This window comes from Ambystoma mexicanum, chromosome 6p (genome assembly GCF_040938575.1).
Source record: "Ambystoma mexicanum isolate Mex_15411 chromosome 6p, UKY_AmexF1_1, whole genome shotgun sequence".
NCBI classification, from domain to species: domain Eukaryota; kingdom Metazoa; phylum Chordata; class Amphibia; order Caudata; family Ambystomatidae; genus Ambystoma; species Ambystoma mexicanum.
Window position 1 is genome coordinate 875,251,539 of NC_090935.1, and position 26,892 is coordinate 875,278,430.

General features: G+C 46.1%; 1 protein-coding gene across 1 annotated transcript in view; it reads right to left on the reverse strand.

Moving 5' to 3' along the window:
• The window catches only part of TMEM232 (transmembrane protein 232), a 1,143,478-nt gene that overhangs the window by 1,028,498 nt on the left and 88,088 nt on the right, over positions 1–26,892 (reverse strand). Inside the window, exon 2 of the mRNA XM_069625485.1 lies at positions 12,284–12,435. Within this exon, the coding sequence (XP_069481586.1) occupies positions 12,284–12,402 (119 nt within the window). The 5' untranslated portion in view covers positions 12,403–12,435. The remainder of the gene's footprint in view (positions 1–12,283; positions 12,436–26,892) is intronic.

A 26,892-nucleotide genomic window follows, 5' to 3' on the forward strand; every position in this document is an offset into this window, starting at 1 on the left:
CAGCCAGATGATTACCCTTGATTTGTGGTGTAAAGGCAGTGTGAGTGATTTGGCCCACAGAAGGAGTTAATTCTTCACTATCTGAGCAACAGCCCGAGTTACTGTGGCTAGTAAGTGAATGAGCCAAGTCAAACCTTAGAAGGTATGCATATGCCAAGTTCAGGTCTTCCATCTGCTCTGTATAAGTCTGTATCCTTTTCTGTATTACCCTTCCAGACCTTATCATGCCAATATCTAAAGACAGAATATCGGGTGTTGGGCATAGTGCCAGATGGTCTGGTAAATTGTATCCCTTTGCTAGATTCTTACTATGCAAATAGACAAATTCATCATAGAGGTCTTCGTTTTGTCTTTTAAGGCGTAAAAGTTGTTCTTGTAACAGATATGTTCCATTAGCCTGTTCTACAGCTTCAGAATCTGGTGTAGCAGAAAATTCGGGTGTTGCAATAGGAAGACTGACCTTAGAGTTATCATGGTTAGTAGTTACTCGGGAAGCATTAAGACAACTGATGGTCAGTATTGGTCTTTTGTACCCAGGACCAGCTGCACTAACCTCAGGATACTGAATGCCTTGTCCAGTTAAATGAGTGTTTCCAGCAGTCTGGGGAGGTTGTGTAGCCTGCCAAGCTGATCTTGAGCATATCACGTTGGCAACAGCGTACTCTGGTTGAGAGTCTCCCATAATGAGTGCAATATCCTTGGCTGTAGCAGTGTTACGACATTGGTCCTGAGACAGGGTAGCCGTGGATAAAGGAATACAAGGTTCGTGTACCAGCTGAATGTCGAATGCAGTGTCCGAAGAAATGCCAGAAAACGCATAGGTGTTTTCCACTGGTTGGGCTAACAAAATCTGCAGGAATTCATTTTCTTGCTGTAGTTCTTCTACAGATGGAGACTGCGGATCATACTTGCAAATGTCATAGTAGTTACACATAGAAGGGTCAGCGAGCCAGTGAGTGTAGTACGGTGCTTGTAAACCTTTGTTTACTAGGGCAAGTCTGTCTTTTAAACTAGGGTTTTTGTTTGCAGTCCTTAAGAAAGCTTTAGATTTTTGCAGAGGTTTCTTGAATCGAAAGAAAAGCAGCCTTGGTCTGTGTGTGCCTTTCCTGCCTATTGAACAAGAAATGTTTTGCTCTTGCATTCTGTCACGGATGGCACTCTGTCAAGAGTGGCACAAGGCACCCAGGTAGGGTCTGGGTAGCTGTGCTTATGTAAGGTGGGCAGATAAGTAAACACTCAGCGGGAAGTTCAAACAGAACTAAGAGTAGGCAAGTGTATCAGGAAAATAAAAGGTACAAACAAACTGGATTCCCTCTTGGGGTGTATGCAGAAATGGGAAAGAGTGTTCCACGGACCTTAGGAAACTCCAGCCTTCTACACAGATTGCTATAACAGAGGCCCACGCTGTATGCTCATGGCTAGGAACAGCAGCTGTGGGTGTCTGTAACACTGTAACGTGACAAGGGAAGGGGCAGAGGTTGCCTGCCGGAAACCAACAGTCATGCTCTGTACAAAGGGATCTAGATACAATACAAGAGAAGACAAGAACAGAAATATCCAGGGAATAGGAAGTTGATGAGTGAACTAGCAGAAGGAAATGAAGGAAAAGCAGTATAACTGAAATGGACAGGGATCAAGAACAGAGGATTGTAAACAAGGAAGAAAGCAAGGGAGCAGCAGCCAGAAAACAGGGGGCCTGCAATAATCGATGGCACAAAGTGTGGATAAGCTGTTGTGGACTGAATAGGACTGTAGTAAGCTGCAAGGCAGAGAGTCCAGAGGAGCAGGATTGAGAGCTGTAGTAGGCGGCAGACAGGCAGCCCAGAGGAGTAGGGCAGCAAGAAGCGAACCCAAAGGAACAGGGCGTTGAGGCAGAGAGACCAGAGGGTCAGGGCTGAAAGCAGAAGAGAGTAGTAGGCTGCAAGGCAGGGAGCTCAGCGGAGCTGAGCAGCAAGGAGCGAGCTCAGAGGAGCAGAGCAGCGGGGCAGGGAGCCCGGAAGGCTATGGCTATAGGCAGCAGAGTGTAACAGGCTACAAGGCAGGAAGCTCAGAGGAGCAGGGCTGTGAGGAAGGGAGCCCAAAAGGCTAGGGCTGTAGGCAGCGGAGTGTAACAGGCTGCAAGGCAGGAAGCCCAGAGGAGCAGGGCTGTGAGGCAGGGAGCCCAAAGGGCTAGGGCTGTAGCTAGGGCTGTAGGCAGCAGAGTGTAGCAGGCTGCAAGGCAGGAGGCCCAGAGGAGCAGGGCTGTGAGGCAGGGAGCCCAAAGGGCTAGGGCTGTAGCTAGGGCTGTAGGCAGCAGAGTGTAGCAGGCTGCAAGGCAGGAAGCCCAGAGGAGCAGGGCTGTGAGGCAGGGAGCCCAAAAGCCTAGGGCTGTAGGCAGCGGAGTGTAACAGGCTGCAAGGCAGGAAGCCCAGAGGAGCAGGGCTGTGAGGCAGGGAGCCCAAAGGGCTAGGGCTGTAGGCAGCAGAGTGTAGCAGGCTGCAAGGCAGGAAGCCCAGAGGAGCAGGGCTGTGAGGCAGGGAGCCCAAAAGGCTAGGGCTGTAGGCAGCAGGGTGTAGCAGGCTGCAAGGCAGGGAGCCCAGAGGAGCAGGGCTGTGAGGCAGGGAGCCCAAAAGGCTAGCGCTGTAGGCAGCAGGGTGTAGCAGGCTGCAAGGCAGGAAGCCCAGCGGACAAGGGCTGTAGGTAGAAGGCAGCGGAGCGTGATCGGCTGCAAGGCAGGAGCCCGGAAGACAAGGGCGGTAGGTAGAAGGCAGCAGAGCATGATCGGCTGCAATGCAGAGAGCCCGGAAGGGCACTGGATGAAAAGCAGGAGAAAGCAGGAACAGCATACAAAATTCGTGGCTCTAAGCAAAAAGGTGTTGGAAGGACTCTTAATGCAAGAGGCTGAGCTTCTGCAGGCAGCTGCTTAAATACCGCCCTGCCCTGTACTGAGGCAGGCTAATTGGCAGCACCTGCAGCAGCACACCTGAATACAATCTGCCTCCTCCCTCTCTGGTCCTGAGATGGTGGAAGCAGCACTGATCCCTAGGGCTTCTGGGGATTGTGGTTCCGATGCTGACGAATGGGAATGGCCAGGAATAGATAGTTGTAGCAAAGTGCATTGTGGTACGTATAGTTAGTTGAGTAAAATAAAAAAGCACCAAAGTCACGCAAATGGGAATTAAGGACCAAAATGTGAATAAGGGTTGTTCCAAGAGTATTCTGTAGGTAAATGAATAACAATTAGTCCATGATGGCCGCCAATGTGTGTGCCCATGGCGCAGGCATGACAGAGCATCACAAAATTGCAGAAATAAATCACATACATTATTTTTAATATCTACTAATTACTGAAAGAATTACTACATTAAAAAGAGGGGAAATGGGGGTAGGGAGAGTAAAGATACTACAGGGGTGATCTAACAGTCGTTCAAATGACAAGCAGAAACATCACAATATTATGGAGTTATACACAATGGATATGTCAGTCATAACTGGCCTGTAAATATGGCATGCTTACAGCAGTGTGTGCAAGAAGCTGCCCTAAATTGCTCTCCATGTTTCTTCTCTCTTTATATCTATAGGCCAATCGTTCAATCATTGACACTGATTTTTATGAAAACAGATATTATCACATCACACCATAAAGCAAATTTATAACAGAAATATCGATTTCCATCAATGCCAGAAACCATCATGAAGAACGCCAAATTCAGCAAAGTGTCTGAACCGCATGAATTACCATCTGGGTTCCAGACATTAAAAAAGGCAAGAAAATTGACTGACAATCATGTTAGCTTGGCCAGCAGCATTGACAGTTGGAAATAGCCAGTATGGTGTATGAGTGGCTTTCATGTGCATGAAAATTGTGTCAGTACATCGACGGACAAAACGCCTGCCATTAACACACCATCAAAATGGAAAATTATTTGTCAGAGTTCTCTGATGCATTTTTGTAAATAGACCCTTGGATTACTGGTATCTTTTGTGTCCGATTTGCTGCTGAAAGATACAGGAACCACCAGGATCAGCTCAGAGTATGTGTGGTGCCAGTGCTACATGGGTTGGGGAATTGGTGGGGGGGCTCTAACAAGGGGATGTTGCCTAAGTAGGGAAGAGTGATGAAACTGCTTTGCTCCCACCTTAGGCGGTCACTGAGGTCCGAGCAGGAGAAGTGGGCCTATTTCTATAATACCTTTTGATGTGCCGGCAAATCCTTTTGTTTCTTAATCACAGGTCACGACCACCGCAGGCAGTCCTATTAGAAGCTCTTAAAGGCTTCCTGCTGGGGATGGTACGGCACAATTAAAGGGTGGAAGGGGCAAGTCCCCCCGCCAACTTTTGTGGCATGCCTTTTTGTTCAACCCCATCTTTTGGTGGGAGGGCTGGGGGGCCACATTGTGGCCGCCGCATTCATTGATCATGTAATTGGACTGCGCCAGCCTGTCTGAGGTGCCCAGCCAGGCTCACAATGTCTCATTACATAATGCTGAGCTGAGCTCAGTTGGGTGCATGTTTGTTGGAGGCCTGGGGTGTGGGCTGACCCTAGTGAGTGGTCACATTTGGACAATCACATTTGGGATCAGGGGACTATCCAGCATTGCAATAGTGGGGATGAGGTGAGCTACGAAATGCAGTACGTGTAATAGTCTCATTCACACCCCAGACCACACACCCCTGCCCCAATGTACTTTTTTGGTAACATTAGTGGCATACATTCTTCATTACTCCTGTGATCTTGCTCTTCACAATACCAATCTGATCTCTTCCTTTAGTAATTACGTTACAATAATACATATAAGAGGAGTCTTGGTATCTGTCATTTGCTAGAACTGGATTGTGTATTTGAGGACAATAAAAGGAGTTCATCCTTGGAAAGGAAGTCCTTGTACCCGAGAGGGGAGTCTCTCTCTGTGAGGTCCCGCTTGCCGCCACCTCTAGGGGGAATGTTCGGTAGCGGGCTCACCTCCCGAGCCTCACAAGAAGGGCTGCCCCCCTGCCCTGCCACCCTTGTGCAAAGTGACTGAATCCCTTGATTCGTCACAGTAGATAACAGGTGGTTTATTTAAGTTATTCTTGACAACAGCTGGCGTCTGAATCAGTTGTACTGTGGAGCAGTGGGAGAGGGAACTTTCTCTCTCCTGCTCCATGCTCCTTCTCATGTGTCATGCCCGTACCGCTCTGTGCCAAGTCCTGCATCATCAATGGGGCGTGATGATGTGGAACAAGGCGCGAAGTCAGCCCGAGTGCAACTGTACCGCTGGATTCATCAATTGAAGAGATTATCAGCTGCAACATGTCAAATAGTTTGCAAATAGGAAAACTCCTTTATCATGTATCATTTAAGTAACACACCCACAGAGGTTGCTGCACTCACCCACAGAGAAGCTCAAAGGCTTCATTCAGCATTCATGACTTGTAGATCTACTGTAATGGAGACTAACACTAGACTCAGAGTCACTAAGATTCCCCCTTAATGTTTTTAATGAGGTAGGATAATTAAGTAATAACTTGGTGTTGACCGGAGCTTTAAAACTGCAGTCCTATTCAAAAGTTAAACATCCTTGGGAAATTAGTGAATTCTAAAGTGTCTCCAATGTATTAATGCAGGAAGGATTAACCACCTGTAAAATGTAGCTTTTACATTCTAAACCATATTAATGCACACTTTGTAGCAAGCATAATAGCACCCCATACTCTCATACTAACAGAGTGTTGACTTGGTGTGTCAGCAGAGAGGAGAAAATTAACCCCCTCCCCCTACTGAAGGGGAAGGTACATAGTGGCGTGCCTTGTGGTATAGCAGGAATGTTATGCCGAGAGAGAGCTAATCTCTAGGAGCCTGCCGCATCTGGTAAGTGCTCTGCTGTACGTCACATAAGGTGATGAGGGTTGAATACACCAGCACCAACAGGCTTCTGCACATTCACCGTGGATTAGCAGTGCTGCCCTCGTGGCAGTTCGGAGAAGTCCTGGTTTTGTGTCACCTAGGTAACCCAACACAGGTTGCCATCCTGGTGGCACAATTAAATATCCTTTTGCCCTGGGGATTCCAATGCCCATAATGATTACCCCATGGCCCAGACCCTCCTTCTTTCACCATAGCTAACACTCATGCTGTATCTTCTGTATCCCACTGATAACGTCCGATGACAATGAGAATATTACAGTAATAAAATGTATACATTTAAAAAAAATATATAAACAGAAACTCATTCGATTCAGCACTATTTCTCTAACAAAATAAATTCCTTTCTTTCCCCATAGAGTGGGCCTTCTGTAAATACAAGTATTTTCAGCATACGACTCCTCCGCAATACCTCTGAAGAGAATTTTAACCAATGTAGATGACGAAAACGTTAAACGATGAAGAAATGACGCTCAACGTATACGTCGGACAAATGTGACTGAGCAACAAAGGCAAGTCAACGTGAAAACAACACTGCAAGCAAAAAAATAAAAACATAGGGCCAATACGACAGCTCAGTAAACAGCTCTCATCATGTTCTGCAGCCCAATAAATATGCCAGAAGCAGAGAGAGCCCTTGAAAGGGAAAACAAGCGTCAACGCAACAAAACATTTCGCACCAACATGACTGATCAAGAAAACGCTGCCCAATGAAAATTTTACAAAAACAATGATGGGCAACCTCCACCCAAAACAACTTTGGCTCCTCTACACAGGCTTTTGCACTAGTATCCTCTATATAAGAATAGGCATTACTTAAGCAATTTCAGGGGTTTTTGGGGTCCATTCTCGAAATGTTTGGTTGAATGTAATCAGCAACCAAGCTTTATGTGACAACCCTTCACTTGACGGCACCCCATTCAATTTTAGCATTCATTTATTGAAAGGATACATTACTTGGTTGTCATTCTGATTGTGCTTTTGGCTAGCCATGAGCTACAATACAGATGTCATCTTGTTAAACGGGAAATCATATCGTGCCTCCTTTTGATTCATATTGGCCTAAGCCTTGTCGCTCTTTCGAAGAAAACCGCATTGCAAAGTTCCGATTTTAGATCGACTTTGCCGCCATTTTAGAATCATCTGCCATTTTCATTTCTGTTTGTGTAATTCTCTGTTCTAAAATGGTGGACTGTGTTTCTAACTTGCAACCAAGCCTTCCCGACCTTTGAGTTCTGTTAATGGTTAGGCTGTCTGAGGGCTGACTGTTTAGACTAAGTAATAAGACCTTGCACTCAGCATGACTTGTTGTCCTAGGATTGTCTGCGCTAACAAGCTTCATCCACTAATACACATCGAGGACAATGTTATGTAAATGTTGAGCGTGGACACTGGCAGAACTACATTGTGAAGGGATATGTACTAAGGCTCACTGCTAAATACAGGAATACACTTCGCCATTGTAACTTGTTGGAAACACAAACCTATGTAATCCGTGTGCATATTATTGTATGATCTATATGTGAACTCGGCACAAACTCTAGACCGCAGATTATTAACATGCAAAGGGGCTGGACAATATTGTTGGAAATGTATATAAACCCAAATGTTTAGATGTCCAGCACTCTCCCTCCTCACTCTGACGGGCTGGTACTCCTTGCGATCTGTGTTTCTTTGTAACTGCGCAGTATTAAAGATCTGTGAATCTTTATAGCCCGTGTTTGGTGTATTTCCTTTTGTAGTACTCAGCCTCGATATTTCCTTGCTTTTACAATCTGTCTCTGCATATGCCGATACTCCTCATATGAATAATGGCTGTTAGAAGTACGGTTTGAAAATTCACTGTAGACTTTATCCTACAGATCTCAAGACACACTCCAGCTGAGCGCCAGCGTGTAACCCTCACCAGCTCACACTAACTGCGGCTAAACCGTGCTCAGATTACTCTGCATAACTCTGCAGCACTTCCACCATTCCAGCACTCCACACCCGCCAGACCCACCCCTCCCCTGGCAGGTCTTGCTAGCAGTGAATCGGGCAATACACTAATACCAGGGGCACCCCTATCGTTACACGCTTGCTTTTTTTTTTTTTTTTGATTGCTTTTTAAAATCCTGCCAGGTAAAGACATAAGAATTCCATCAGTAAAGCGGAAGTTGTGATTTTTATCTGTCCGCCTGCTTTTAGACTTTTTATACGTTGTATTAGTTATTTTACTTGCAGAATTGTTTAATACTGAATGGTTTTAATTCATTTTAATACTAAATCTCTGCTAAATTCGATTGTTACTAGTTTAGGACAGTGTATGTGAATGTGAATTAAACAGTGTATGTGAATCCGTGGTGTTAGTGAGCCGTTTTGTGTGCCTCACTTGCTGCAGGAGTGCTAGTTACTCTGAACTACAACTCCCAGAACTCTTGTAGTTCTTTGTGCTACTTAACACGAAGTCAGGCGCGCCAGCGCCGGCGCGTCGAAGCCGGTTTATTCCAGTATAAAGTCTCAGTTTTGAGGCTTCATCTCATTGATTGCTTTTTAAAATCCTGCCAGGTAAAGACATAAGAATTCCATCAGTAAAGCGGAAGTTGTGATTTTTATCTGTCCGCCTGCTTTTAGACTTTTTATACGTTGTATTAGTTATTTTACTTGCAGAATTGTTTAATACTGAATGGTTTTAATTCATTTTAATACTAAATCTCTGCTAAATTCGATTGTTACTAGTTTAGGACAGTGTATGTGAATGTGAATTAAACAGTGTATGTGAATCCGTGGTGTTAGTGAGCCGTTTTGTGTGCCTCACTTGCTGCAGGAGTGCTAGTTACTCTGAACTACAACTCCCAGAACTCTTGTAGTTCTTTGTGCTACTTAACACGAAGTCAGGCGCGTCCAGCGCCGGCGCGTCGAAGCCGGTTTACTTCGGTTCACTTCGGTGAGCTTCAGCTTCACCACCCCCCTTTTATTTTCGGTCTCTTGTGCCGCCGGGTACTTGGAGCCTTAGGTAAGCCTGACCTAGAAATATGTGTACATCAGATGCTGCAAGGCGAGTGGAATTACAGGGGGGGACTGAAAATAACGTCTTAGAGGGTAACTCTACAATTGATTTACCACAGAAGTATTTGCATCTAAATATTGGTCTTCTTAATACACGTTCTTTGACAAAACATGCACACAATGTCAAAGACATGATTACCTCTAATGACTTCGACATTCTTTGCCTAACAGAAACCTGGCTTTCAGACCCAGTGGGGCCTACTTGTGAGCAGGCTGTACCAGAAGGTTACACCATCTACATGGAGAATAGGCAGCAGGGTCGAGGAGGTGGGGTGGCAATCATCGCAAAGGACAGCCTTAAACTCTTTAAGGTGACTCTAAGCTGTAGCGGGTGTGAAGCACTGCACCTCAAATTGGTGTTCTCCCCCAACAACTCTCTTAATTTGGTGGTCATCTACAGAACTCCGGCTCTGGTTTCGGATTTCTCAACGGAACTCTGCTCTCACTTAAATTCCCTAAGATCCGTTAATGTGTCCACTGTTGTTATGGGTGACTTTAACCTCTGGCGAGGGAATAAGAAGGATAAAGGAGCCATGGCTTTGGAAAAAGCGCTGAACAACCTGGACTTTAAAGTTTTCAATGAGGCTCCCACTACCCCTCAGGGTAACCAGTTGGACTGGTTATGTGGATACAATGTATCCCTGCAAGACTGCAGAACCACGCCCTGCATTTGGAGCGACCACTATCTGGTATCTGCCAATCTAAAACTGCCTATTTACGTACATCAGCACAATCCCCATATCCAAGTAGTTAATAGAAACTTCAAAAATCTAAACAGGGCACAGATTAAGTCATGCGCTGATGAAATACTGTGTTCCTTTCAGGATCTCGACTCATGCGCAATCCTCTTAGACAAATACAATAAGCACGTTCTTGAGCTGGTGGAGGCAGAGGCCCCTCTCAAATCTAAATTAGTCAGAAAAAACAACAACTGCCAAAAATGGTTTACTAAGGAGCTCCACACTTTAAAAAAGGAAAAACGTACACTGGAGAGGAAATGGATCCTAGAAAAATCAGTGGATAGTAAAAATAATTGGAAAACAAAGGACAAGGAATATAGAGACAAAATAAAGTCAGCTAAGGCTAACTTCTTTAATTCAGAGATTGAACTTGCTGACAACAAGACTAGTAAACTTTTCGACATACTAAAGAGCATTGAAAAACCTGCTAGTCTCACACCCCCGTTTACGCCCACAGAGGAGGATTGTAATATTGTCTCTAAGGCTTTTCAAGCTAAAACTGATAAAGCACGACAAAACATTATCAAGGCTAGAACCTCTGTGAACCAGGAGATACAATCTATAGAAGCAGAGATAACCACAAGAGAACAGATTTTCAAATTTGACCCCATCACTGTAGCAGATTTGTTAGAGGTACTGAACAATATGAAACCCACCACCTGTGCAGAAAATATTCTACCACCTAGCATTATTCTGCAACATAAAGACATTTTTGCCCCCATTCTCCTGAGAATAGTGAATGCCTCGTTCCAGGAGGGTGTAGTGCCAAAGGAACTTAAGAAGGTCACCATCACCCCTCTTGTCAAAAAAGCCGGCCTGGATCCAAAGGACCCCGCTAACCTGCGCCCAATTACAGATTCCAACTTTGTTCTTAAATTACTGGACAAGGTAGCAACGCAGCAACTACAGAAATTTGTAGAGAATCAGGAAGCCTTGCACCAGCAACAATCTGGCTTCAGAGCATCTCATAGCACTGAAACAGCCATGCTGGACCTACAGAATCAGATGTTGAGCTTGCTTGACAAAAATAAGTTAGGGATGCTGATGCTTCTTGATTTAAGCGCTGCCTTCGATCTGGTAGATCATCAACTCCTCATCAAGGCACTCATTGAGAACGTGGGCTGCTCCGAAGGAGCTATTGACTGGTTATTGTCATTTCTATCGAACCGCCAAGCCAGAGTCCACTGGGGCAGCAACTTTTCTGATCCCTGCGATATCCTCTTCGGAGTGCCCCAAGGGGCCAGTTTGTCACCAATGCTGTTCAACATATACATGCGCACTTTGTGCAGCATACTCGTGAATGCAGGCGTGTCGTTTACGAATTACGCAGATGACACTCAACTTATTTTGGAACTGGGGGGCAGCCAGCACGCCGCTGACAGCGAAGTGATTGCAAGGGTTTATAAGACAATAGACGATTGGATGCAGGCTAACTGGATGTGCCTGAATGATTCAAAAACCGAACTGATGCTGTTTGGTTCCAGTCGTCAGTTGGCTAATCTAGGGGCAGAGTACAAATCCTTCCAAATTAAGAAAGCCATCATCTCGGTGGCCCCTAAAGTGAAAACCTTGGGCATGATGGTTAACTCTGCGGTAGATTCTCATGCCCAGACCAGCTATCTCCAAAAAAACACGGCTTATTATCTCAGGCTAATGAGATATATCAAGCCCTTCCTAAATGAATGTAACCTGGCGACCATTGCCAGAGCTATTATTTTATCACGGCTCGACTATGGCAATGCACTGCTGTTAGGGGCCTCGTCTAAGGACTTAGCGAGATGTCAGGTGATCCAGAACAGTGCGGTTAGGCTAGTAAAAAATCTGAAGAAGAAAGATCATGTCACCCCCGATAGGATTTCCCTTCATTGGCTAAGAGTAGAGGAACGTATAAAGTTTAAGGCTCTTTCTTTGGTCCACAAGTGCCTCTATGGTAAAGCACCAGAGTATTTGAAAAACAGCCTAGTCCTCTACACACCCAGGAGAAGACTACGATCGGAAGGAAAGTGCCTCATGGTCGTACCCAATTTCAAGTTGAAATCGGGGTTGGGTAGATCTTTTCTGGTACTGGCACCTAAATTGTGGAACAGCCTTCCCGATTCACTGAGGTCAGAAGCAAACCACCTTGTATTTAGGAAACGGATGAAGACACTCCTCTTCAGATAAGATCTCCAACGCTAGTGGCTGTCAGGTCTTCCATGCCAACTGTTTCGCGTCTCTTTATGCCTGCTTTCTTCTCTTCTATGTTGTAATGTTCAAGCGCCCTGATGCCCTCGGGCTACCGGCGCTTTATAAAAATATATACATACATACATACATACATTTACATACATACATACATACATACATACATACATACATACACACGCACCACCAGGACCCATCAGCACGCAGGAAACATGTTCTTTTGATGTGCACTAATCCACACGTGCTACTCGCTCTCCTCTCACTAATTCCCTCCCTTACCCCTGTGTCTTTCAGGGCCATGCGCAAGAGACTGCCAAAACAGCAGGTGTTGCGCTACATCAAACCAGTTTATGCTGCATTACATGCCTTGTACTATTAATCCAAACTTTATTTAAGAAACCTAATATCACATTAATTCATACGTTACCTTAGAGGTGCACAAGGGCTTTCCGCAGTCTTTGTGAAATGTTTCTCTTGCAGAGCCTGATGCTGGCTCTGGGATAATATTCCAAATATATGTTCAGTTGGAACTTTAATGATAGGCATCGCCTACTTCTAGTCAAATCCCCCAAAGGTAAACTAAAAGAGAATAGAACAAGTGAATGAGACATACAATCCAACAATGCTTACTTTAATAAATCCACCCGAAGCTCAGAAATCACGGCAAACCGAAGCATCACTGATCACTTTATTTAAACCTTAATCATAGTTTGAAATTATACAAAATCACTTGCAAGAAGGGCTCCTTCTAGGTCAATATTTCAAAATCAGTTCTTTCAGATTTTAGTTTTTTTGTAAAATTATTGGTATTCAGATCGATAAACACATACAAGTGAAGTCTTGACTGTCTGCCGAGCAAAGAGACCATAAACAAAAGGATCCCATCCAGATGAGTTCATTACACATTATGTAGATCCTATTGAATAAGAAATGCAAATCTCAAATAGGGGCATAGTAAACAGAAATTAGGAGTTGTGCAGAAAGTGCAGACCAGACCAGAAGTTAGTGAAGTCTGACAGGTCTACCAAAGCATTTTTGAGGTGCAGCAATGACTTACCTATTCATAGAGGTCTTGGGTTCTTCCTGAATATCTCTTTATATGCTGTGCATTCCCCCTTGCATTAACCATATCCCTTTCTATGGTAGGAAGGTTGGTCATCCCCACCACCCTCTGCCTTGAATCTTCTGTTGTTTTTCAAATTCCTTACAATGATCTTTTGTCCAACCATCAAAGCCTTTTGTAGCCACGATTTATGAGGTGTGCTCAGTTTGGGCATGTTGGCACATGAGACATGTGTAGGTCCCAGGGATTTCCCCACACTACCAACACTCATGGAGTGCCTGCTAGATTTAGTCTTAGAGGGGCATCAGGCAGTATTGAGTGTTTTTACTTACCAATATTCACAGTGGCTTTTTTTTACTACTGATTTTGTTCCGTTTTTTCTTGCAAAAGTAGATGATTGATTTGGGTGATGCAATATTGGATGGAGAAAGATTGAGGGGGAGGAGGGGAGTCATGGGAAATGCAGGTGGTCCCTACCCCCACACCCCTGCCACGCAGTTGGGGCAGGGGGGCTGCGACCAGGAAACAAATCTGCAGTAAAAAAAACTGCTATGAGATATTGTTCAATAAAAACATAGGGAACCCATCATGACAACGAGAATAACTCTTCTCCTGCAGCTTGCGCTATAATTAACATTGATCTCAGGTGCACTAGAGAAAACATGTGACCCGGTTCAGACTACATTTATCAAACAGTGAAATGTCTGTCTGTCTAGAAGAATACGTGATTGACTGGGGAAGTCCCCACGATGCTACTCCACACAGCCTCAGCATGGTGAGCCAACCTGAGCAAGTGGTTCTGCATTTATCCCAATTGGTGATTAAAATGCAAATGCAGGGATTTGAAAGAATTCACGCGGCAAGAACTGTGATAGGAATAGTACCCATGCGCGAAAAAGGGTTCCAAAGGAATGGTGTGTCGTCTATTTGCAAATAAGGATTCACTCAGATGGTCAGGGTCTTGAGCAGATAGGGGAGACTGTCAAGCGTTTTATCTCACATCATTAGTGACCTTTACACAACTGTAATACTATTTTATTTGCCACAGCACAATCTATTGTTTAAGGAACACAGCATGACATTTACATGAATAATATTGTGAACTGCTTTTTCAATATGGAGCACAGGAGCACCACCCAGACTACAACACAGGCACCCATGCACCTGGCATACTTCCAGTGGGATCCCTTTCTCAGGTAAGACCTGCTGGGCTTTACAACAATATATCTGGGAGCTCTTTAACAATGGGTGCTCCACCTCCGACTATCGCAACTCCAGAAGAGTGCCAGGCTGAATTCCAGCCTCCACCCGCATCTGATTGGATGTCTGTTGAACATATGCTGCATGACCTAGGATGTCGCCAGCCGACGCAGGCCCCTTCAAAGGCCTACTTTCAAGGCCTGGGGTCTCATCCCCTGTCTGGCCCTGTCAGGCCATGGAAGGCTACAGGAATACTCTGCCTTCAAGGTATGTGATCATACGTCCGTCAGGAAGAATTACTCTTTCATTGTCCTTAAATCTCCCAACCATTCAGCTATCCCTTCATCTACCCTCCTCCCACCTCTGCGCTGTCCTTCTCGAGTGTCGCATAACTAAGGCCGCCCCATGCCAATGACTCCATGTAGCGAGACATGGCTCTATTGAGTCTCACATGACACATCCGTACCATGCCAAGGCAGTGCTAGGCGAGCATGCCTTAATTCGCACACAGCAAGACCACTGGTGCACTATGCCAGTCCACGGACTCAGCAATTCAAGAACGTGCACTGGCAGGCGCTCTCTACTACCACTAGCTCGCATCTTGCTTCCTATGCCGACATACAACCTGGATCCCTGCCAAACACTGACAGCAACCACATGCCATACCAGCATACACTGCCCCTTCCAATGTCATCTCTACCCCAGCCGTAGACGCTTAACAAACCCCCTACCCTACCCACTGAGCGCCACAGTGAAGTCACCATTCAATGACCTAGACTACTGCCTAATTACAGAGACTTGCCCACTACCAGCATTTGTAACTTGACGCCCATACCTACCTCGATCTCTGTTACCCGACCCAAGTCATGTGACGTGACCAGCACACCTAGAAGCTGTGCCACAATTGACACACTTATACCTACTCTAGTGGCACCTCAATTATGCATAGCAGTTCCTCCACAATCCTGCACCATTACCAACACTGTACTGGCCTCCACCTCCCTGACACTAAATTGACATAAAACTGGCACAACTCATACCCAAGCTAAAGTCAGGAAAACTTCACTGAACCCTACAAATACAGGATATCTGTGATATTATCGGAAAAAGAAAATGATTTGACAAGTGACCTAATTATTTTGACCCTAACGTATACCCTTACCTCACCCCCACCTATCATTTAACATACATATAGATATATCAAAATGCCTACTTTTTTCGGTCAAATAAATGAGGTCAAGTCTCATTCGGTTTTTTGTATTAGGTTATGTGTATGGATTCACAGATATTTTTTATAATTGGTTATTTATAAACACGCATAATACCCAGAGGTTCCTAAGCGTGAACCCGTATATCAAACCTGTGTTGCTCCGCATCGCCTTGCTTACAAGGCGAGTGCGTTGCCCCTGAGCTATCCTCCTGAGACTCACGTGACACATCCTTAACGGGAGCATTAGGGAATGCCAAGTCGATACAAGGCCACCGGCTTGACATCTCAGACCTCATCATCTCTAATAACCTGGATCTACTCACCATTTCAGAAACATGCAAAAAAGGTAGCAGGCGCACCTCTCTAGAGAGAACTTGGCATGATAACCTGTTCATGTGTTTTTATTCCCACTTTGAGAGTCCGCAGCCATCACTTTTAGTTCACTGTACTTTTCACAAAGGAGGAATATCCATTTGCATATCAGCCTTTGTCCTGCCCACAAGGGCAGTCCAGCACCGAAATGCCAGGCAAACCTCCTTTGAACAAAAGTACCAACAGCAGTCTGCAACCTTTTTTTGCATTTCAGAAACGTGGCTTCATGCAGCTTCGGAGCCCTATCCACGAGTATACCACCCCATTATACCATCTACCGTAAAGACGGAGTAGAGTCTAGAGGTTGATTATTGTGCATTTGTAAGGCGCTTATACATCAAGTAAATTGTGTTTCAAATCACCCACAGGGCAATGGGGGGGGGGGGGCAAGGGAATGAAAGGCAAATATAAAATTGAAAGAGAGAGGCAGTTCTACTAAGCCTAGTGAGCATTCAGAGCATGCAAGTGCAGATTCTTTCCCCATCAGAGAAATCTGCAACTCCACCATTTCCCTGAGGAGAACGTTTGACCACCAAGCAAGGTCTTTCACACACCGTCACGAAAGGTATTCCCTTGGTCTATCATGTACCTGGCCCACTCCTCTCTTTTGAAGAGGATATCCTGCACCTCCTCTCAAACTCCAAACCTTCATCCAAGACTATACTCCTTGGTGATCTTAACCTGGGACTTATGGATGAAGCCGATAACAATGCCGTATCCCTAGCCAGCTCCCTCAAGGAGCTAGGCTTCTCACAATGTATCCTTAGCCCCACGCATGCACGCCAAAGGCTGCATCCTGGACTGGATAGCTGACCTGAATTGCAACATTGCAGTCACCTCCAATTTGCTTTGCCGCTGGACTAATCACAATATCATTTCTTTTACCATATCTGCCTCAAATGTGACACCACATATGGCGCCGCCTTTGCCCCCCCCCCACAATAACATGAAGCTCTCGTAACATAACCAGAACATGCATCCTACCACTGCTGGATGAGCTTTCACCCTCACAGCCACTTGCCAGTGACCCAGCTTCTCTGTTAGACACTTACAACCAAACCCTCACCAGGGCTAGCAACATGTGGCCCCCCACACCCAATGTAAAGCCATACCTGCCTCGCTTCTCAATGCCTGGTACTCTCCTGAGCTCAAAGCCCGCAGCCTGAAAAATGTGAGGCTGAAACCAAATGTAGGAACAATCCCTCTGAAACTAATAAAGCCTGCTTCACCTCCTTAGAAAAGGAATATAAATAGGCGATACTCCAAGCAAAAAGCACCACCTATAATACTAAGATCTCCACTGCAAAATCAAGCTTGCATCAACCCTTCCCGAACTTCGCGAGCTTGAAGCTCCTGCGCCCCTTCCAACTAACTGCACTATGGAAAGTACTTGGAGTACCCATATTGTAAAAAGCCCTACTAGACGAAATTGATATGCTCCAGAAGAAGATCCTACTTTTAAAAAAACACTTTGAGCAGAGTCACACCGGTCTCCTCCACCACAGGGCCTCCAACCTCCCTCCTAAACTTACCTCCCTTTTACTTCAAACCAGCCTTGGTCACTGAGGCTATCCAGATCATTAAAGGCCTTAAACCCTCCCGCTGCTAAGGGGATGTCAGCCCAGACATTGTCATCAAGAACTGTGCCGGGCTTCTGGCGCCCTAAATTACCGCCTTTGTTAATGCCTCGTTCTCCACATGCTCAGTGCCAACTAATCTAAAGGATGTATGGGTCCTACCTCTGTTAGAAAACTGACTCTAGACACTGTCATCCCCACAAACTACCACCCTATTATCACGGCCCCCTTCCTCCTCAAAATTGTGGCTCGTGCAGCATACCTACAAATCCAGCTTTACCTGGAACCCAACAACCTCCTAGGTTTGCGCCAATCTGGCTTCTGACCAGGCAACGGCACAGAATCGGCCTTGCTAGACTTAAAAAAAGCAATTGGACGAGATCAAGGATGCCGGCAAGTCAGCCCTCCTCCTTTTTCTTGACCTGTCAGCAATCTTTGACCTTGTGGACGACCAAATTCTGTGTCAACATTTAGCCTCGGCAGCCCACTTCTCTCTCAACGCCCTCCTTCCTTTCTGACAGATCCATGAGATTTTTCTCGGCCAATGCCCCACCCCCGCTGCAAACATCACCTGCAGCATCTCCAGAAGGGTGTCTCTCCCACCCTTTATAATATTTTACCAAACCCTTATTTGACTGCCTAGATGACTGTCATGATGCCCGCTCCCGGGGAGCCGGTTCAAGCCCTGCGTCTCCGAAAGCGGACATCCAGTCCCCAAGGAAGGACCCAGCAACCCCATATAGGGGCCCTTTGGACAATGTCCTGGCGCCTACGGCGCCAGGCTCAGAAAAGGCATCAGTCCTGGCGCCATAGGCGCCAGGCTCATTATGGGAGTGCTTGGGTGCACTTACCTGATGCAGACCATGCTGCAGGATCCCGGCCTCCTTGAGGCCTGAAAGGAACTACTTTACCTGTGGGACTAATTTACCATCCGGGCGTGGTCGGGGAAGGATACATACCTGATTGGAGGAAGGATACATACCTGGAACTTCTTCCAAGGCTATTTAAACCCCACCCGAACAGCCACACGTGCTTCGCGTTGTTCTGCATCTAGCAGCTGGACGCTCACCGTGTCTGCTCCTGCATCCTGACTTCTGCCACGCCTGCCAGCATCCTGGATCACCTGCAAAGGAAGAGAAGAAGAGAACAGAAGAAGGAAAAGTCCTCACCTGCTAAATCCGCATCCCGGAGACATCTCGCCGACAATCCTGAAAAGGAAGACTTTTATTTAAAAGCTCATCGTGTCGATCGCTGCAGCGCCGCATTCCACTCACCTTTACAGGGCGCCTCCATGTTCAGCAGCGATCATCCGGATTTGCAGTCACGCCCCAGCGCCTAGGGAGAAAGAGACCAGAACAAAAGGTGAGAGAGAGAAGGGAATAAGGAAAGCTAAATCTCCATGTTAAGACTTACCTGTTGATTCATTCCCTCTTCATTTCGGGTCCGCGCCGCATCCTGGCATTTCCGGACCCCGGCCCCTAAGAGGAAAAAAAGACATCAGCATTAATGAGCGAATGAAAAGACATTACCAATAAACGCTCATTAAAGACTTACCTGATTTCTACAAGGATTTCACCTCTCATCTCGGGTCGGTGCCTGTTCCCTGGCATTCCGTACCCCGGCCCCTATGGGGAAAAAGACACTAGCATTAGTACATTAATGCATGGACACAAGGGGAACCTCTTATCAAAAAACTTACCTGGAAGCCAAGCAAGTTTGGTTCTCACCAATCCGAAAATCCAGTGAAGTAACTGGATACCAACGCGCCCCTGCATCAGAAGCAGGATGGAGAGCTCGTCCTTCCAGAACCTAAGAAGGATACTTCTGCGAGCCAGACAAGCCAGATTTGGGGGCCCGGTCCAGTCCGTCTTCCGAACCCTGCGCATCATCTTAGAAGAGGTCACAGCAGCGCGAACCAGGCCAGCGCCTCCGTGGGAGTCAGGTGAGCGTTACAGAACGCGAAGCCTTCCTACAAATTCCCACCCAGGCGCTATGGAAAGTTCTGAGACTGATCAGTTGCCCAATTACTGGGGGAATTACGGGCCGAAGTACATGCCGCTCGTCAAGAGACTAATGCCCTCAGGAGGGAATTAATAATATCAAAGGAAAGAACTGATGACCTGGCCAGACAGCTTTTGCAAGGTCAAGCTGGGCAAACTCCTCTACCCGGTTCCGGAGGGAACCCCGCTCCTGTGGTTTCCAGTAACCCTGTGCAGATTAATCTACCTGGAAACATGCCGCTGGCCCCACCCGAACGCTTTGCTGGGGACCCCAAACGATTCGCCGTATTCATGAATCAGTGTCGTTTGCACTTCCTATGCAGACCTGGGGCCTTCCCTAATGATCAGACCAAGGTAGCCTTTGTATTGTCATATCTCAGCGGCTGCGCTGCCGATTGGTCAGTTCCACTGGTTACTCAAGATGACCCGATTCTCCGTGATTTTCAAAGGTTTCAAGCAAGCATGGAAAGGTTATTTGCTCGACACTCTCAGGGGCAGGCTCTGGATGACGAACTTCTATCCCTGCGACAGGGCAATCAGGACCTCCTATCCTATATTGCAACCTTTAATAGACTAATTGTGGAAACGGGATGGCCAGAGGATAAAAGAGTCACGTTGTTTTATCGAGGCCTACGCGGAGAACCTAAAGATGCCTTGGCCCAAGTTGTAAATCCGCCCCAAGAATGCACTGAGTATATAGATTTAGTGGTCCAATTGGATCACAGACTTCAAAACAGAAAAGCAGATCGGTCCAGGTTTGAGACCCGGGTGTTGGTCAAGACCCATGCTAATCCCAAGGGAGTTGATGTCTCTGAGCCTATGCAAATTGGAGGGGTTAAAGGACCCTTAACTCAAAAGGAACGTGAAAGGAGGCGGCAGTTAAAATTATGTCTTTATTGTGGGAATTCTGGACACTTTCTACGAGATTGCCCGGCAAAACCGCCCCGAAAGGCGGTAGGAGCCGCTGATAAAAACCATGAACTCTCTGTTTCGGGAAACGACTCTGCCCGACAAGTGTAGGGGTCCGCTTGCCGAGCTTGAAAACTAACTCTCAGACCTCGCATTTCATTGTGCCAATGGTTCTCGTAGATCCAGAACAGCCTAAGCGGTTGCATGCAATAAAGGCATACATCGATAGTGGGGCTATTGGAAACTATGTGGATCGTGAATTGGTCTCTAGGATTAAACTCCCTCTCCGTCCTAAAACCAGCAAAGATGTCATCACCACAGTCGATGGAACTGAAATTGCCTCTGGACCGGTAACACATTCCACTACTGAGGTGACTCTTATTGGTCCCGATGGCCATCGGGAGGGTGTTGTGTTTGATGTAATCAAGGCTCCACAGTTTCAGGTTATTCTTGGAATCCCTTGGTTAGAGACACATAATCCTCGAATTGATTGGCGAGCTAAGAGAATAACCTTCCTGGATTGTACACAAACCTGCTACCCAGAAAACCTGAAGATTAATCTAGCATCTGTAACCTCTGCCTCCATGCAACTACCTCCGGAATACCAAGACTTTCAGGACGTCTTCCAAAAGGAACAGGCCAACACGTTACCTCCTCACAGATCGTACGATTGCCAAATCGATCTGGTGCCCGGTGCACAACCCCCTTGTAGCAGGATTTATGCCCTTACCGAACCTGAGAACCTGCATTTGAGACAATATTTGGATCAATACCTAGCTAATGGTTTTATTCGCCCGTCAAAGTCCCCGGCATCCTCGGCTTTGTTCTTCGTGCCCAAAAAAGAAGGCGACCTTAGAACTTGTATCGATTACCGCGCATTGAACCAGATAACGGTTAAAAACCGTTATCCTCTGCCTCTGATCCCTGAACTCCTTGACCAGGTGAAGGACGCTTGCATATACACCAAGTTAGATCTCCGGGGGGCTTATCATCTGGTACGAGTTAAAGAAGGCGACGAATGGAAAACTGCCTTCCATACTAAATACGGATTATTCGAGTACCAGGTGATGCCTTTCGGATTGTGTAACGCGCCGGCTGCCTTCCAATACTTTATGAATGATGTCCTTCGGGAACTCATCGATGTTTGTGTTGTCGTATATATCGATGACATTCTGGTGTACTCCTCTTCGGAATCTGATCACAGAAAACATGTCAGGGCAGTACTTGAAAAACTGCGCCAACACAAACTATTTGCTAAATTGGAGAAATGTGTTTTCCATACCACAGAAGTCGAGTTTCTAGGTTTCATCCTGACACCCAAAGGAGTCCGAATGGACTCAAGAAAAGTGGATGCCATCCTCAAATGGCCATCACCTAGCTCTGTAAAAGGGGTTCAAAGCATGCTCGGCTTTGCCAATTTCTATCGCAGGTTTATCCCGGAATTTTCACGCGTGGTACAACCCATTACTGCACTCTTGAGGAAAAATAAACGTTTTGAATGGTCTGAAGAAGCCGAGCAGGCCTTTCAGGATTTAAAAGCTAAGTTTACCTCCGCACCTATATTGAAACACCCGCGTCCAGATCTCCCTTATGTCGTCGAGACTGACGCATCCAGCCTAGCCATGGGAGCTGTCCTGTCCCAAAGAGATCCCGAAACCAACCAACTGCATCCCGTAGCATTTTGGTCCAGAAAATTCTCGGCACCCGAGGTTAATTATGCAATCACGGACAAAGAACTGTTAGCCATTAAGTCCGCTTTTAAAGCCTGGCGGCATTATCTGCTTGGCGCTCGACATACCATCACAGTGATCACTGATCACCGGAATTTACAGTATTTGTAAACCGCCAAGGCTCAGTCATCACGGCAGCTCCGATGGGCTTTGTTTTTCGCTGAATTTGATTTTGTGATTACCTATCGACCTGGCTGCAAGAATGGCAAAGCAGACGCCTTATCCCGAATTGGAATGGGAGAATCTGATACAAACTCAGAACCAGTACCAATAATTCCCGAACAGAGGATTCTAGGCATGACTTTGTTACAGACGCTTGAAGACATTCAAGCCAGAGTAAAACAACTCCTGGACCCTACAACCTTACAGGATTGGATACAAAAGGGATCAGACTTTACCATAGATAATGGTTTACCTTATTTCCAAGGACGCTTATTCCTGCCACATAAGGAATTACACGAACTAGTTATTTCCGGTTATCATGATACATTAATAGAGGGACACCCCGGTATTGCCAAGACAGAGGAAAAGGTGAAACGACAATTTTGGTGGCCCTCTTGGCGAAAAGATGTTAAATCTTTTGTGATGTCCTGTGGTGTTTGCGCCCAAAATAAAAGTCAAAAGAAAAGACCAGCCGGTCTCCTTCAACCTCTAGACATACCGCCAGCACCCTGGCACACCCTATCAATGGATTCTATTACGGATCTGCCTCCTTGTTCGGGGTACAATACTATTCTGGTAATTGTGGATTTGTTTTCCAAAATGGCCCACTTTATTCCTTTGAAAGGTTTACCTTCAGCTTCTGTCCTAGCCAAAGAATTCCTCGAAAATATTGTTCGGCTACATGGATTCCCATCTATACTAATCTCTGACCGGGGAAGCCAATTCATTTCCCACTTCTGGCGCAAATGTTGTCAAATGGCGCAGATCGACGTAAGATTATCGACCAGTCACCACCCTCAGACCGATGGTCAGACCGAGAGGACAAATCAGACCCTCGAGCAGTACTTACGGTGTATGTTACAGCAATCTGAAAGCAACTGGAAAGACATTCTTTGGATAGCCGAATACGCATATAATAATTCGGTACACTCTGGAACTGGCCACAGTCCTTTTTATACTTTGTTTGGGCATCACCCTCGAACCTCAAACCTTGACTCACCTCAGAACCTCGGAATGCCTGCAGTAGAACATCTGCATTCTACAATTACCCAAGCCTTCAAAGAGGCAACTACGCATTTACAACAAGCCAAGAGAAAATACAAGGAGAATGCTGATCTACATCGGAGTGAAGCACCTCTGTATCAGATTGGGGATCAAGTGTGGTTAGCTACCAGACATTTACCACTCAAAGGGCCTCGAACTTTTAACCCAAAATATCTGGGACCTTATTCTGTTACGGCAATAATTAACCCAGTGGCTGTTAAACTTGATTTACCAGCTAGTATGCGAATTCACCCTGTTTTTCATGTGTCACTTCTGAAACCAGTGGTACCCGGAACGCGACTACTCAAACCTCCAGAACCTATTCTAATAGATGGGGAGCCCGAATTCGAAGTGAAGAACATTTTAGACTCAAAAATGTTTAGGTCAAAACTGTTCTACCTAATTGATTGGAAGGGGTACGGACCTCAGGAGAGGTCGTGGGAACCCAGCGACCATGTGCATGCACCTCGATTAGTCAGGAAATTCCACCGACTCTTCCCAGACAAACCAAAACCCCCGGAGGGAACAACCTTGGGAGGGGCCTTGGGGGGGAGTGCTGTCATGATGCTCGCTCCCGGGGAGCCGGTTCAAGCCCTGCGTCCCCGAAAGCGGACATCCAGTCCCCAAGGAAGGACCCAGCAACCTTTGGACAGTGTCCTGGCGCCTATGGCGCCAGGCTCATAAAAGGCATCAGTCCTGGCGCCATAAGCGCCAGGCTCATTATGGGAGTGCTTGGGTGCACTTACCTGATGCAGACCATGCTGCAGGATCCCGGCCTCCTTGAGGCCTGAAAGGAACTACTTTACCTGTGGGACTAATTTACCATCCGGGCGTGGTCGGGGAAGGATACATACCTGGAACTTCTTCCAAGGCTATTTAAACCCCACCCGAACAGCCACACGTGCTTCGCGTTGTTCTGCATCTAGCAGCTGGACGCTCACCGTGTCTGCTCCTGCATCCTGACTTCTGCCACGCCTGCCAGCATCCTGGATCACCTGCAAAGGAAGAGAAGAGGAGAACAGAAGAAGGAAAAGTCCTTACCTGCTAAATCCGCATCCCGGAGACATCTCGCCGACAATCCTGAAAAGGAAGACTTTTATTTAAAAGCTCATCGCGTCGATCGCTGCAGCGCCGCATTCCACTCACCTTTACAGGGCGCCTCCATGTTCAGCAGCGATCATCCGGATTCGCAGTCACGCCCCAGCGCCTAGGGAGAAAAAGACCAGAACAAAAGGTGAGAGAGAGAAGGGAATAAGGAAAGCTAAATCTCCATGTTAAGACTTACCTGTTGATTCATTCACTCTTCATTTCGGGTCCGCGCTGCATCCTGGCATTTCCGGACTCCGGCCCCTAAGGGGAAAAAGAGACATCAGCATTAATGAGCGAATGAAAAGACATTACCAAAAAACGCTCATTAAAGACTTACCTGATTTCTACAAGGATTTCACCTCTCATCTCGGGTCGGTGCCTGTTCCCTGGCATTCCGTACCCCGGCCCCTATGGGGAAAAAGACACTAGCATTAGTACATTAATGCATGGACACAAGGGGAACCTCTTATCAAAAAACTTACCTGGAAGCCAAGCAAGTTTGGTTCTCACCAATCCGAAAATCCAGTGAAGTAACTGGATACCAACGCGCCCCTGCATCAGAAGCAGGATGGATAGCTCGTCCTTCCAGACCCTAAGAAGGATACTTCTGCGAGCCAGACAAGCCAGATTTGGGGGCCCGGTCCAGTCCGTCTTCCGAACCCTGCGCATCATCTTAGAAGAGGTCACAGCAGCGCGAACCAGGCCAGCGCCTCCGTGGGAGTCAGGTGAGCGTTACAATGACCAGGGCATTTCTTACACCAACTACACCAATGACACACAGATCCTCATCCCTCTTGGCAAAAACTACTCTACTGACTCCAACACTCTGCATTCAGTCTACCAAATCATTCAGGCCTGAATGGCCTCCCACCTCCTTTGCCTAAATGACAAGGCTGAAATGCTCCTGATTGGCACACAAGCTACACTTGATCAAGCCTACAACGCCTTCACCATTGATGATATGACCATCCCAGTATCTATTGATGTAAAAACCCTGCGCATTTACTTAGATGCCATCCTGTCCCTAACAAGACAGGCCACCGCCATTGCAACCTCTGTCGCATCCTCCATCAAGTTAATTAATGCCTGCATATCCTTTCTGTCTACTGACAGCTACCTGGCCATTGCCCATGTGCTCATTGGTTCCAGACTGAATTATTGTAATGCCTTATTTGTGGGCCCTTCCACTCTGGACATTAACAAACTACAGGTCATTCTGAACAATGCACTCAGGGCTGCGCTAAACATCTTGATGCAGGAGCATATTTCAATCACCAGAAGAAGTGTGCATTGGCTACCGATTTGTCAGCACATTCTCTGCAAAACATTAGCCATCACACACAAATGCCTCTGCAAGACTGCCCCCATGTATCTTACTCATAAATTCATCAAAGAAGAATCCTGAAGACCTACCCGCTGTTCCCCAGTCACTAAGATCAGAAGAATCATACTGGACCTTCCGAAAACATCTCAAGACACTGCTTTTTTCCAGGACCTGACCCCTGTCTGAACCATTGGCAGATGTCTTTGTTCTTAAAATGCATTATTTCATCTGCTGTGCCAATTCTGTAACCAGTGCATCGATGCCTCTGGTTTTAGAGCGCTTAACAAATACAATAAATAAATAAATAAATATGCAGTCCTTTTGCTGTGGATGAAAATAAGGCCTGTAGGAGCCTACTTGTTTGAGTGATGTGGAACTTTCCATGGTATCTCTTTCTAACAAGAACCCAAAACCATCCCCTCGAGGGAGGGAGTCTGCATGAGTTTCCTTTCTGGACACCCCACTTGCATTTCTTAAATACCTGTTCACACTTAATGCAATACTGCCCATGTATGTTCAGTTGTTAAATACATAATATTTGGTAACAAGATAGTCTCAATTATATATGTTCTTCCCCAGAATCCCAGATTAAAGCATTTCCATTGCTTCACTTTCATGGAGATCTCACTCATTACAATCACAAGATTTGAGCTTATCAGCTTAACTAAGCTTAGGTACCTAGTAATGCGAACCCTAAGTACACAATGTCAGAGTCAGCCCATTCAAAGTCCCAGAGCAGTCTTCCTGCGAAGAGCAGGTGTCTAAGGCCATTAACCTGATTTTATCCCAGTTAATCATGTAGCCACTCAGAGCACCAAACTACTCAATCTCATTGAGAATTGTTTATATTGATGTGGCTGAGGTTCAAACACAGTGTAGCATATCATCAGCAAACCTCATTCTGTTGTACTGTGCTACTGTCAGTCCTTTTCCATTTTCCAGTCAGTGAAGAAAATTGGTTGGCTTTCATATGTCAGTGAACAAAAGCAAGTGGACCCGTCTTGTCCCGATGTCATCAATGAAAATTGTGATGTCATCTTTGATGTCCTAGGTGTTAGTCTTAGCAGTGCACGGTGGTGGCGCGAGTGATGGTTGCTTACCTTACCTGATGAATTCTGGGGTTTTGCGATTTTACTTGTAACCATAATATCCCTTTAACAAAGATTTTCGACTGAATTTGATAGGTTTTTATTAGTGCTTCTTAACCATAACGTCCCTTTAACAAAGTTTTTTCACTGAATTTCATGGGTTTTTACCAGAATACCCTTAATTTTTCTACATATTCCTTACATCATACAAGCCCCCCAAACCACTTCCACTGGGCCATTGTGTTAGAATCAATGTCTGCGGACCGCG